This window comes from Phyllopteryx taeniolatus, chromosome 14, assembly GCF_024500385.1.
Source record: "Phyllopteryx taeniolatus isolate TA_2022b chromosome 14, UOR_Ptae_1.2, whole genome shotgun sequence".
Lineage (NCBI taxonomy): Eukaryota > Metazoa > Chordata > Actinopteri > Syngnathiformes > Syngnathidae > Phyllopteryx > Phyllopteryx taeniolatus.
In genome coordinates, this window is record NC_084515.1 from 14,266,734 (window position 1) to 14,281,954 (window position 15,221).

The 15,221-nt window shown below is 41.1% G+C and overlaps 1 protein-coding gene across 3 annotated transcripts in view; it reads right to left on the reverse strand.

The window, feature by feature from the left end:
• The window catches only part of b4galt2 (UDP-Gal:betaGlcNAc beta 1,4- galactosyltransferase, polypeptide 2), an 81,097-nt gene that overhangs the window by 11,694 nt on the left and 54,182 nt on the right, over positions 1-15,221 (reverse strand). For 2 of the 3 annotated variants that reach the window (XM_061797662.1, XM_061797663.1), the window contains 2 exons: positions 2,756-2,943; positions 2,514-2,636 (listed from right to left, as the gene is read on the reverse strand). In XM_061797662.1, the coding sequence (XP_061653646.1) occupies positions 2,514-2,636; positions 2,756-2,943 (311 nt within the window). The remainder of the gene's footprint in view (positions 1-2,513; positions 2,637-2,755; positions 2,944-15,221) is intronic. The other variant, XM_061797664.1, reaches the window with a different exon arrangement.

Below are 15,221 nucleotides of genomic sequence, written 5' to 3' on the forward strand. Positions count from 1 at the left end.
TTCAACAGTCAATTGAACCTGTAAAGTATCAGGAGGGTTCAAGATAAGAATGCAGCGAGTCGCGCTGACCTGTTAACATTTTTGGGGTACCAAAGGAACAAGCATAAAGTGATGGTTAAACATGCAAAAATAAAAACAACAGCAAAATATTAACAGAAAAACGTATCAAAAGTATTTAGCAAAAAAAAAAAAAAAAGGAAAAACAGTCAACCTTTTTCCCTTTTATTTATCCGTCCATTTTCTGAGCCGCTTCTCCTCACTAGGGTCGCGGGCGTGCTGGAGCCTATCCCACCTATCATCGGGCAGGAAGCGGGGTACACCCTGAACTGGTTGCCAGCCAATAAGCAGGGCACATACAAACAAACAACCATTCGCACTCACATTCACACCTACGGGCAATTTAGAGTCGTCAATTAACCGACCATGCATGTTTTTGGGATGTGGCAGGAAACCGGAGTGGCTGGAGAAAACCCACGCAGGCACGGGAAGAACATGCAAACTCCACACAGGCGGGTGAACCCCCGTCCTCAGAACTGTGAGGCAGACGCTCTAACCAGTCCTCCACCGCGCCATTTATTTATTTATTTATTTATTTATTTATTTATTTATTTTCAATTGAGTTGTACAAGGTTATAGGTTCAGTAAAAACCTGCGAGCCCTACATAAGTCACATTTCAATCCACGCAGCAGATGCTGGGACAAAATGGTCGGCATCAAATGGGTGAACCGGATCAAAGTGTACTAAAACACACCAGATTTTCTATTAAAAGTGTCTGAATGCAGGAGCTTGTCCAAAATGAGCTTTGAAGGACATATTCCTTATGACTGCTTTTAGAAAGGCTTTTAAAGCAGCCAGCCATGACAAGGCGAGGGAGTGTGTGTCTGTGTGTGTGCGTGTGTGTGTGTGCTAGCCTTAATGCGAGGCCACCTATAACTTTCACACGCGGCAGCTTAAAGCAAGTTAAGAGTTATTGCCTTTTTAATGTCGCTCCAAATGCAAATGACAAACCTAGCCCGAATCTAAGAGCCTTACTTTGGGGAGAAAAATAGGACCAAGAGACGGGATAGTGACAAGCACATCCTGGTTCTTTTTTTTTTCATCCCTGTTGCTGAAGTGGTGAAACAGCGATAAAAGGCACAGTTACGCCAATGATGTGCCGTCTCGCCGACTGTATTGGGTAAATTGAGCTTTTTACGTGTCCGGCAGACGCTCAAACAATTTCAAATGGACCCAAGGTTGAGCTTCCATAAAGCTACCATATGTAATAACTTTCCCAAGAAATAACTACAAAATATGAATGGTACACTGACTTGCCATAACTGGAATAGCATCGCTGTGATTGTCATGCTACTTTAGTGCTCTATAAAATTGGTGGACACCTCGTGTTGGGTTAGCATCTGTGCTAATGTCACTGTACAGACAGTTGTGGAGTCAATGTTAGTCAGTTTACCACTGACTACTGATTATATTTACTATTGTGGCTGAAAACTGAGTGTTATATAATATTGGTAGAGCAACAACGATATATCATTTTATATTAGCATCATGCTAACTAACATCATGGTTAAGAGTTTTGTGGCATGATTTTTGTTTAGTTTACAACAGTAGATTATATTGACTCACCAAGGTATCTTAAAGTTAACAACTCCTTGAGTGTTCTGTAATATTGGTGGCAGGGGCACATCAGCACCGACAAACCAGTTTTCCGAGATACGCGCCGTCGTTCGGTCGATTTTCTTTTCGGTTGCTTCTACTTGTCGGCAAAAATTTAAGATACGCGTCCTGAATGGTAGCAGTGAATTAAACTCAGGTCACTTTGCAACAAGGAGCAGTTTGGCATCGTGAACAATTCATCACAACAGAGGCAACCACAAAACGTTGCCTTAGACTTGTCCGCTAGCTTAATACTAACAAACAATTAAAAAAGGCAAAGACGAGGTAACAAATAGCATCAGTCATGGTGTTATAACCCTGTAAGCAACAAATATTCATACACAAACTGGGAAGCACCATATGCTGACGAATAATATAACAATACTTACAGACATATTCTTTATCTTCTGCAAAGAAAGTCTAATATTACTGCATCTTACTGAGGAGCTGTGACTCTCTTCATGTATATCCCCATGTCTGCATTATACTGCCCCCAGGTGGCGAAGGCTTGCACACCAGAAGGAGTAGCACAATGTCCATGGAATTGAAGCCAAAAAAAAAAAAGCGGCAAAAAGTGTTTAATTCTTTATATTTTATTCAATTATGTCATTATTATGTTACAATAGTAGTGCAATATTATAGAGTGCTATTTTTGTCATTAAAAACATTACAAACATTTTTGTTGATTTGTTTTGGGAGGCTGTAATGGATAAATTGCATTTTCATGTATTTCAATGGGGAAAGATGATTTGAGATTTGAGCGTAGTCATGGAAAAAAAATAAGGCACCATTATATTACAGTATAGCTTAGCATAGCATAGCTAGCCGAAGCATCTTTTTGCCACTCCATGAAGCTCACCTGTTGTAGATGTCGTCGTCCTCCCCTCCCCAGCCCCAGTACTCATTGGGGAAGCCATTGATCTTTAAGAACTGTTTTTTACTGAGGCCTGACACGCCCCCGAAGTAGCCCGCGTAGGGTAGCCTGTAGCAGACCACACAATGCTGTGAGCAAGTACCCAACTGGTTTCATATGTATAGTGCAGTTTTACATCAATGTATGTACTACAACCACGGAGAAAGAAGAAAGAAGAGTTTTCTCACCTGAAGCCGAACTTGTCCATGGCAATGGCGAAGTGTCGGGGCTGCTCGTAACAGTGGTAGAGGTTGCGGTCGTCCATGGGGATCAGGTCCACGTCGCTGAAAATGAAGCAGTTGTAGTCGCCATCCTTCAGCGCCTCCACGTAGCCTACATTCAGCAGCTTGGCGCGGTTGAACGTGTCCTCACCCAACTGCAAATGGACAGAAACGCCAACCATTAAGTTCATACCCGTTCCTTATATTTTGCAAAGTGACAAAGCTATTTGCCACTTTCTTACATGCTATAGCTATATCTACATAGTCACACGCTACAGAGCATTATGCCACATTTCTTTACGCTTTATAGCTATTTGTTACTTTACAACAGACCAACAGTATATTCTTCAGTCACGTTCATAGCTACTGTATATGCTACCTAATCACATGCTACATAGCTATATGCTAGATTGCGTCATGCTAACTCATTTGCTACTCACTACATAGCTATATTCTGCATTGCTACAAAGCTAGAACTCGCATAGCCAGATGCTACATAGCTACATGCTACATTTCCACACATTACAAACTATGCTACATTATTATATGCTCCATTGCTTCACGCTACATATTAGCAATTTTGCTAAATGCTACATAGGTACAAAAGAGCCTATATAGCCAGAAGGCTATATGCTACATTGCTACATATGCTACTTTTCCACACACTACATCGCCATATACTACATTCCTAGGAAGCTATATTCTATATAGCCACACGCTACAGAGCTATATGCTACATAGTCACACACTACATGGTTATGTTACATTGTTTCCACGCTACAGATCTATTTGCCACTTTCCTATATGACACATATCTACATTCTACATGGCCACACAGCTATATGCTAAAAAGCTACATGTTTATTAATATATACAACATAGCTTCACACTACAATGCTATACTATTTTGCTATATGCTACATAGCTATATACTACTGTATATTGCTTCACGCAACACAGAAAAATGCTACTCTGCCAGACACTTCATAGCTGTACCGATATGTTCTAGATGACCATACACTACACAGCTATGCTACAAAGCTAAAGGCTATGCTACATTGCTTTACGGTACACAGGTAAATACTATATACTTGTTTGCATTCTACATAGCCACATGCTAAATGGCTATTGGTTACATTTCTTTACACCTGCCTAGGTATTTGTGACTTTGCAATACGCCACATGGCTGTAATCTCCATAGGTAGACAGCTATATTCGACATAGTAACAGACTACTATTTGCTTAACAGCTATATGTTACATAGCGCCATACTACATAGCTATAATCCATTGCTGTATGCTACTTTATGTCCCATTGCAAAGCTATTGAGACAGATGATGTTGATGTATCTGTTTGATTACTGCGTATGATCAGTTTAATTAGCAACCGGGTTAATCAGTATATAATCCTCACAGCTGGAGGAGTTACCATGTCGCTGCCGTTATTTACGCGCGGGTGTAACTAATCAGTCTGCATCTGCGCTGACACTGTTATGCGTCTAGTGAATAACGGATCTCTGTTCCCATGTGGAAAAACTATGACGCCGCGCCGTCACAGCGTTGTGCCAAGCAATTATGGTGAAAGGTAAAGGTTGAGCATGGCTGCGCGGCCATATTTAGTGCGCTACTGGTCTGTATTTATTATTATGTGTATATTGACCTCTGCTAAGCTGCTGCACTCGACGTTTTACACACTCAGCACGTGTACGTGTATGTTTGTGTGTGGTTCCATGTGTGTGTACATTGGATGCAAAGCTGTAAGACTAAATTACAATATAATATTTTATTATGAATCAAATGAGAATGAGCCTCACATCCTTTAGCATAGCTTTAGGCTAATGGCAGATAGTTTAATTAGCAAGCTAGTGGTATGAACTACAGTATATAGTATGTCAGTAATGTGATGCTACAATGCACATTACATTACATTACATAGAGCTGCATGGTACAAAGCTACATCCTACAGTTACACTAGCTGTATGGTGCATAGCCACATCCCGCAGGTTTATGCTCCAAAGAATTTGTGAATAGTTTATAATAGTATTAGCGCCTGAATTACATACACTTTACCGTTTACGCATACCAGCTTAAGGTAACGTGTATCCAGTCTTAAATTAGTTTGAGCACTTAAATATATATTCTATTGACAAGAAGTTTAAAAACAACTGATTTTGTGTTTGTCATAAACAAAACAAACGCAAGACATACTATAACACTATGGTAGTATTTCAAACTGTCACGTAAATATTTTATACTGGCAGAATGAGGTATTGCACTTATTTATGCATGACTGACTGAGTATATAGTTGGGCATGTGGCATACATACAGCAAGCACCCTGTATATCAGAATCAGAATCAGAATCATCTTTATTTGCCAAGTATGTCCAAAAAAACACAGTAGGAATTTGTCTTCGGTAGTTGGAGAACATGCAAACTCCACACAGGTGGGGCCGGGGATTGAACCCCGGTCAAAAAAAAAAAAGAAACTGGCCAATGCGCTCTCCATATAAGCTCCTCCAGCCCTGCATCGCTTGGGAAGCAGCAGGCTCATCAAAGCTTGATTAGATACTGTGGCCAACCACACACAAACGCACGCGTCTAATTCAAAAGCTAGCAGTCTTCAATCTCTCGCAGTGGCACCGCTGGCACGAGGCCAAAATTAACTATTTTGTGGTAATGACTTTCGTAGCGATGCACACGATCGCACAGCGCAAGCGAAAATGCCAGCGGCTGGCGGTGGTTTTGTGCAAGGACCACAGCAACGTCAACGCGAAGCAGGGCCAGTCGTTTGTTGTAAGTAAATAAGGACAGGATGGCGGCCATCCAATATGACAGGTAGCAAGCTTTGTTTTATTGCTGCGGAGTGACCCGTCCGTGTGGAAATAAAAGAAGCAGAAAATGAATCACATCCAATCTGGTTGGATTTTATTACAGTAAAATGGAGCTATTTGCGGGGGATTGGGACTGAGCCCTACCGCAAATAGTGAAAATATGTCATTTATGCCCCAAAAAATGTTTAAAATCGCAATTCAAATAAGTCTAACGGAAACCAAATGGTATTAAAAACGAAGCAATATTTCACAAAAGAAACATGTTTTACTGTATAACGCCAGCGAGCAGGAATGAGAAACGTAAATCACTCAGAAGGGTGTCAGAAAGCGAATGAACAAAAATGTGACGGATGGGACTAAAGGCGGAGGACGGAACTATGATGAGTGCTGACAAACATTGCTGCAAAAAGACATGACAGGGAAGGTTGGCGTTGCCCTACGGTGGTGGGGATGAAGCTTGACCGCCATGTGTCAGTCAAAGAGAAACAGCCGACTCATGCAGAAAGACAAACAGAAATATTCTAGTAGACTGTATACTCGGGGAGCTGCCACCTGACATCAGACACTCAGGAGGCATGATGGGAGACGACACAAGCAGATGGTCGCTGTGGCTGCGGGCTTTCAACCTGCCGTGCCGCAACCAGGCAACCTCTAAACACGTATGTATAAAAAATACAATTATTTAAAAATTAACGACAAAAATAACCATTTACTAATTATTAAAATAGAAACACATGTCCCAAACATTGCATTGTGTTTGGGACTCCCAGAATGCATCCATTTTCACCAGGATACTCATTTCCAGCATGTTGAGGCCCCCAAAAAGACTACCAGTAATTATTTCTTGAAAGAATAATATTAAATAGCGATTCCAGGAGGACCTTTGCACTGACTGGTGCTTGGGCCCCAATGACATTTTAGCCTTAAAAATATAACTAACTTTCAGAGCTTCAGGTGTATTAACAACTGGCAAACATAAAAACGATTAATAACCAATGCTGTTCAGTTATGGCAGCCATGACACGAACCTTCCTTTATGATTGGGTGCTACACAATACATGCATGAACTGTATCCACATGCTCACTATAGCACATAATGTCGTTCAAACTTCACAGACTTCTTCGATAACTTTTTTTCTGCCTTTTCTTTCCTCTTGAAGTTGACAGAATTGACTTCCTCCTGCTCCCATCTCCTCATTATGTCCAGACACACACAAACACATACACACACCGTCTGGGTCTTCACGCAGTGTGTCTCTCAGACCTGCTGCAGCTCAATACAGCGAGGTGAATCATCCCTCCTCATTTCCCATCACGACCAATATGGGACACCATCTGCCTCATGCCTTAATGCTGGAGCCTTCTCCAATCTCGCCGTCACTTTGAGATATTGCCTTTCTGTGTGTGTGTGTGTGTGTGTGCAGGGTGGGACTGGGTACAGTTGCAAAATGTTCTTTTCCAAGAAATAACTGGCAATGCTGAGAGATAAAGGATGCATTGGACTGAAAAGCAACCATGTCCTGGCATCCTTAGAAGATCACTCTGGTGTCATCATCTCGTACGTTCCTTCCTGGCCCAGAGTGGGAATTATTTGCACGGTATACTGTATCTGGGGATTGCTATAATATGCTGTGAGCTGTGAACCACTGTACAGCATACTGTAAGTGTCACTTGTGCTTAATCCATAAATAATTGTTACTACGTTTTCCAGCTTCAGTTGTTAGCGTTAAAATTCATACAATCTGATTAATACGATCAAGATGTAAAATCTAATTCATTCATAAACATACATTGAATATAATTTGCTTTTTGTGTGATTAAAAGTCATTCTAATGTGATTTTGTGTGTGTGTGAAATGCATCTAATGCTATGTCGCAGAAATCTGTGATTATTGTAGTACTTTTTTAACAGTTCTTAGAGTAACGGTATATTTACTTACTGAAATTTGTGTTTTGTGGTGTGTCCATGCACCACATACACACAGTGTAGTGTATAACGTACTTCTCTACGAGGGAAAATGCTTTGATTGATTGATTGTTACGGAAAGGAAAGTAAAAACGGCTACCGCAAATGGCCACAAAATGCAGAGGAAACTCCACCCTGTGGCGTCCTAGCCAATACCAGCTGTAGCGACACCCCCGACTTGGAGGAGAACTGCAGAACACTTTCAAAACAGCGCACGTGGGTTGAGCTCGAGTATAAAGGCAAACTGCGTGCAGGATAGCCCCAGTCACGTCAGCGCGGTCGCTGTCCACGCGAGTATAAAGAAGTCTTAACTCTTGATCCTTGGGGTATTTTGTCAGTCATTCCCACCTGATTCCAATCATGAAGTGGGAAGTGGGAAGTACCCATTTAATTATCCTACCATGGGGGCTAACAGAAGAATATGAGGACATAATCACAGTCGCCGTCCGAGGAGTATTTGGCCATGACTATGTTGTGTGGAAAGCCTGGGAGTTGTAAAAGTTTTGGCGAACATGCTCGCAGCAAAATGCGCCATGAATCCCAATCAGAGGCGCTAATTAAAATTTCATCCGCAGTCCCAGAGTGGACTGGCGACTAGCGAGCCGCGGTGAACAATCGGGACGTCAACGTCACTCGAGTACGCCAGAAACGAAGGGTCGAAAGGCTCAACATTATCCCACATGCACATTTACTGTCTTCAGCTGAATCCCTTTATTGGCGAATGAGGTGCCGTTACATCGACGAGGGAAGGCCACAGGGCTCGTAAACGGAGGCAAGCTGGAGGACGCCGTTTAGTGGAAATATGGCAGGCGATATGAAGCATGCACGCGGGATGATTAAGTTTTACATTAATGCCAGTGCAGTGTAGATAACAAGCTACTAAAGTTTTTTTTTTTTTGGGGGGGGTTGTATACTGACTGCTGAGATTACAATGACCATATTGGACCATCCCCCCCCCCCCCCCCCCTCATATTTCAAGTCATTCTAATAATCATAACTGAAAATAAATTCAAATAAAACATTAATAAAATAAGTTTAAAAAAATCTGGAACTGTTAATCTTAAAAACATACTAAAAAAATAAACTCAAAAGGATACAAATTGAAAACGAAATAAATAAATCATAGTAAAAAAAATAAACATTTTAAAACAACAAAAGTAGCAAAAGCAAATAAAGTATAAATAAATTACAAAATAAGTTGAACATTTTCTTACACAAAAAATAAAAAATTCAATGAATATGAATTATTGTTAAAGAAAATAAACAAATAATAAATAATTTAAATGATAAAGATCTTTTTCTTCATTTTCAATGATATGAATTAATTTTCAGTTAGATTCAATGTCATCCAAAAGACAGTTAACAGTTTTGGAATTGGAACTCTTGTGTTATATAATTTACATTTACGGTATCATAAATATGGTCATCTACCTGATATGCTTTATAGTATATCACTTTTGTTTGTGCACTCTTTTGTGTTTAAAAAATGCCTTGTATGATTAATAGATGATAAAACCAGCAAGGATTTTTTTGAAATAGTCATTGAAGATGACAAAATATCATCTGCCTTTGTGTTGCAAACGCTCTCTGCGGGATCTCGTCTATAGATGACGTTGACATGACGTACCAGCACGCATAGCAAAGCTGGAGCGCTTTATACAATCAGCCTCTCGCTGAAAACGCAGCAGATGTGGAACATAATGTTCCAACGGAGAGGCGGTCACAGTGGTGATGGTGATTCCTATTATGACAATCCCACACTTTATTGAGGCTACATATAATTATGAAGGATGAGCTGCTGTGACGGTAGATTACAAACTGCATGCAAAGACGCCATTCTTCCTTTGTAGAGCCAAAATAAACTGACAATACACTATAAACCAACAGTGATGATGAGCACTGGCATCAGTGATGAATAAATAATTCTACCTTAATCACAATATGAATTAAAGCAACTCTAAATAAATTCCCCTTAAAATTAACAGTTTTGAGATGATACTGACAATGAGGAGTAAGTGTAATTGGCATTTTGTCACATTTTTGTAACATAGGCCGACGGCCTGGATGCTCTTGTTCATCAGCCTCTAGGTTAAATATGGCAAGTTAGTTCAACATATTCCACTTGACGTCATGGTAATTCAATTTCACACCTGTAGGAGGAGCACGGGAGCAAAACTGTTAAATTGTGCAAAGCAATTATTGCCGAATTACATGCGAAAAAAATAAAATGCATTTTTGCGTGTAAAGTGAATTAAAGCTGCAAGCAGCGATTAACAGGACCTCGCACATCCTTTTCAATAGCGAATCCTTCAAATGATCGTCCTGATGACGCCATATCATGCCCACATTAGATAATATAATATAGTATAATATGGTAATATAGTATTGCCCATTTGTCCAGGATACCTGCTTCCAGTTCATTTGGGCAAATTCCTTAGTAGGAATTGGTCAAAATGACTGCTTTAAATCAAAATATCTTTTGTGTCGATCAGTAAAATGATTATTGGGGCCATTTTTTCCCCCTACTTTCCAGCAATGGATTGAAGTCACTCCTTTCAATCTAAGAAGGTTATTTTAAAAGTCATGACTGCTGTGCTTTTATATAGTGTCATGTGATGGTCTAAATGCCACAAGGCCGGAAATACAGTCCTCCCCTAAGACAGCTTCTCCATCACTAATCTAATCAAGCCAGTCGGATTGTTTAATGTCAAAGCTGAAGCCCAGCAGTGGACCCCCATTAGTACTGAACTGGCCTTGAGGAGCAGCCCGAAGCCAGCCGAACCAAAACCGAAACAGCTGCCAGGTTTGGCATTAAACAGCCACAACTGCGATGGAGACGAAGGGAATGGTCCCGCAGGGGGAAAGTTCAGTCAAATGAGCAAAGTCTGGGCTTGAACTCGAGCTGTTGGAAGAAATGCGGCGGGATGCCAACACAGGGAAAAGACCAGAAGGTTGAGCTGCAGGTGTGGGAAAACAGAATCAAAGACGGAACTTGCCAGAAAACATCACAAGAGACGTACATCATTCTGCAACCCAAAGTAGACCATCTCTCATACACTCGCTTCCCAAATTATTGGAACAGTGAGGCTGTTAAAAGTTCTTCACAATTGCTTGTTTTTCACCCATAGACAACTCTCTGGTTTTCCTGCTGGTTACACCTCTTTTAATGTAGTCTTCACAGGCAAACCCCAAATCTGAAATGGCGCTACTTGCTTCAAAGTAATAGGACACACCTGGACAACAAAACACAACACTACAGACTTTTGTTGACTTGAAAAATATATGGTTCAAACAAAAGGTACAATCTTGTTACGTTCTGTGTAAGATTCAGATGTACATATCCTGGAAATAAAAGTTGAACTGTTGCGCTGTTGTCTAATAGTCCTCTTTTGATGTCAGACCTAAAAGTTTTCAGTCTACTGCTAATGATAGAAGTGGCCCTGACATACTCTGTCTCACAGCTAATTAGGCGCTAGCCAGTCTACCTGCGGCTTGGTTTACAATCTTACAACAGTGTTGACCCTGAAATACAACGTCTCACAGATAAGGAGATGCTAGCCCATTCACTTGTGACTAGCGGTAGCAGTTAATGTTAGTGGTGGCCCTGAAATACTCAGTCCCGCAATTCATTCCGTGCTACCCAGTTGACTTTCCGCTAATTTTACCAGCTAACATTAGCAGTGGTACTGACATATTCCATCTGTTACAACTAACACAACACTCAACAGTCGGCTAGCATTACTGGCTAACATCAGCAGTGGCATTGAAATACTTCATCTTACATCTAACAACATGCCAGCCTGTCTACCCGCGACTAGGGGTAGCAGCTAACCACGGCGGTGGCCCTGAAATACTACACACTAGCCTTTCTACTTGCAGCTATTGCTAGCAGCTAATGTTTGCGGTGGGCCTGAAATACTCAAGTCTCACAGCTAATATTAGCAGTAGTACATTGATACCTACTCCATCTCACATACCTTTTATGCCCACAAAGCAACTCTCACATATTGTATCTGCATGTTGTTTCAACAGCCGATTAGCTGCAAATTCAAATAACCCCTCTAAGAGCATTTGTGTCATATAGGCACATTTTCTTCTTAAATGGCTTTCAGGCAAAACAAAACTAAACAAAAAAAAAAAAAAAAACCTATGGTCAGCAAGGCAGGGTGACATAGGTCTCGTGTGTTGATTACCACAGACAGCATTAATCTAAAACGTACAGACATTCAGCATACAAAACTACAGTCAATGCTTCTTTTTCCAACCTCTTCACCACGCATTGTTATTAATTCAATGAAAGCTCCACAGCGTATGGACATGATTAATTTAGGCGCTCGAAGAGCTTTACAGTTGTGACGGCAGTGGTCGCTGAATCGTTTGCCCAAGGCCAAAACATAGTATTTGTGAAACAGCACGACATAAATTATGTTTTGTAAGAACTAATTGCTTGTTTTCAGAAAGAAAGCCATTCAACAAATCATTTCTTCCCAATGAAAGTGCTTACAACCAAGCTTGTACTTAGATTTATTAAATTCCTGCTTGAGAAATGTTGTAAGACTCGATTATAAGCCAAGATTCATACCTAGAACCTTTGACTGTGAGACTGATTCACCAACCGCATGCCTCACTCCACTGTTGTGTTGTAAACATCCATCCATTTTCTATAGCGCTTGTCCTCTAGGAGCCAGCTGACTTTTGAGTGAGCGGCTGGGACTGGTCACCAGCCAATTGCAGAGCACATATACACAAACAGGCATTCACACTAACACCTTTGGACATTTTGGAGTCTTTAATGAACCATTACAAGTCTGTTTTTGAAATGTGGAAGGAAGCCGGAGCACCCCGAAGAAAACCGACACAAGCACGGGGAGAATTTAAACTCCATACAAGATAGTGTGAGCCGTAATTCATAACCTTTGAAATACGTAGACGTGCTAACAATTTGCGGTACCGTAATTCATAACCTTGAAATCTCATATTTCAGGGTCTGTCTTAAACCAAGGATCCCCAGTACTTTCAAAGCCTCTGGTGAACATCAAATCATTCATATAAATCTCCAAATAGCATGCATAAATAAATAAAGGCAGACACTTAAGTATCAATAACAATATTTTATATCCGGCTGCACAAATGCTTTAAATAAATATGGGAAGAAGAGACAGAGAGGCATCTGTTACACAGCCAGTTTAGTTATCCTCTTACCTTCCACACAATTCTTCACTTTCCATTTTCTTTGTGGCATTATTTCAAGAGATATAAAGTACACCTGCCGAATCGATATGAATCATTCTCAAAGACGATATTTAAAAAGATGGGCTTTTATATCGGTGCGGATATCTTGTTGCTCAAAAGTTATTGCAGACGACTGCGATAGATAAAACAAGCTCAAGGTCAAGGATGATCTTATCAGATTACATCGCTGCATTATTGAACACGTCAAAGTCCATCAGCGCCGTCCTTGTTTGGAAAAGCAATACCTCCAACTTTGCTGCGGTGCATGTAGACTAAGCTTTTGAAGCTGGTCTATCTGCGGCTAGAGCTAGCAGCTACTGATAGCTGTGGCACTGAAATACTCTGCTTCACAGTTAACAACGCACTAGTCAGTTAACTTGTAGCGACAGTGAGCAGCTAATGTTAGCGGTTGCACTGAAATACTTTGTCTCACAGCTAATGGCACGTGAGCCAGTCTACCTTTGGCTAGTATTAGCACCTAATAAGGGCAGTGGAACTGAAAGAGTCCGTCTCACAGCTAATGCTGTGCTAGCCAGTCAACCTGTGGCAATGCTAGCAGTTAATGTCCCGTAAACTCAAGAGCATTGTTGGAATGTGCTGTTGGGCTATTCAGAGCTCCACACTCTGCGCGTGCTGGAGCACACTCTGGCCGCTCTGACTGGGGAGAGAGACCATCAGAGCGTCAGGCAGGACAATCACGGAAGCCGTTCAAGCAAGGTGGTCGTTTGTCAATTCAAAGACAGGGAGCGCACGTCTTGCCTCTCAGAACGCTGCACTCTCAGAGCTGAGTTAGGGCGTCAGATTGAATTTCCGAGAGCACCCTACGACGCACTAACTAACCAGTCTACTTGTAGATAGGATTACCTTATAAAGGTAGCTGCTAGTGGCACTGAAGTACTCCATCTCACAGCTAACAACAAACTAACCAATCAAACTGCGGCTAGTGCTAGCAGATAACAATAGCAGAGGGACTACAGTAAATACTCTGCCTCACAGCTAAGAAAGTGTGATCCAGTCACCCTGTGGCTAGAGCTGTCAGCTAACGTTAGTGTCGGCACTGATATAGGCCATCTACAGCTAACAAAAAGCTAACCAGTCAATCTGCTGCTAGCGCTATCAGCTAACAATAGCAGTGGCACTGAAATATTATGTTCAATAAATGGTAATGGCTCAACACAGACACACCCACTGTATGCTGACACAAAGGGTTGTGTCTGAGGAGATGGCACTTTTCTAATAAACTGGTGTAAATGAAGGTCACATGACGGCCCGCTTATCCCTACTTTGCTTTGGAATCACACCTCGAAGCCTTCAGGAGGGAACGGCAATAAATGGCCTTTTTTTCTCAAGCAATTACGACTAACAGTATTTTTCCCCTGCTCGGCACAGTGTGTTTTGCAAAATGATCCCCGTTGGTAATCTCAAACACTGCTGACGTTATTATAACACATCCTTTTGTGTGCCTTTTTTCATTTCACAGTTGTGGATTGGTGCAAATAGGAATGGAATGGAAGGGACGCATGCTGCATTATATGAAGAAAATATCAATGAAGCAGCACACTTTATTTATTGAAAGGTTTTGAAGGTTAGCAGCTAACAATAGTATTGGCCTTCGACACCCTAGCCGGTCTCACACTTTCACAGAAATCCTCCACTAAGCAGCAAAGGATGCTAGCCAATCAACCTGTGGCTAGGATTAGCAGCTAACATTAGCAATGGCACTGATATACTCTCCAGTGTCTCTCAGCTAACAATGCCCTAGACAGCTATTTGTGGGTAGTGCTAGCAACATACGTGGCAGCACTGGTACTGTACACTCTGCTGTATGCACTAGCCCCCCTACTTGTTACTTTCAGAACTGAGCTCTCGTGAGGTACTCTAAGGTCATGCGTGAAGGTGGTTCAAACTCCAAAGTTTTGTCAGACTTTAGAGGTGGACTTAACCCCACTTTAGAGCTTCCATTGCACTTTGTATTTTGGTTCACCTTCGAGTCTGTGTAACTAAATGATTTTTCTCACGCTTTCAAATATTTTCGGTAATTAGGAATGCCTCAAATATCTTTTCACTGGTGTGTCAAGTTATTCCTTTTGGAGCCCCGACTCAAAGATCCATAGATCCGAGGAAGATCCATATACTGTTCTACGGTCAACTGCACAACCGCGCCGATTCTCTTGCCAAACATTTATTAAACATTTTATTATCTCTTTGTGTGTGTGGTAGTGAGTAGCAAGTAGATAAGAAAAGTAATTACTTGGATAATTTACCAGACTTTGCTTTTATTAACATTTGAATGAAAAGCATGCTAACACCAGATAAACTACAGCAGATGGATTTGAAAATGATAAGTGGATTCACCAACTACAAATGTTAACATTTTGCGTCATTTGTACAATTCTCCTAATCAA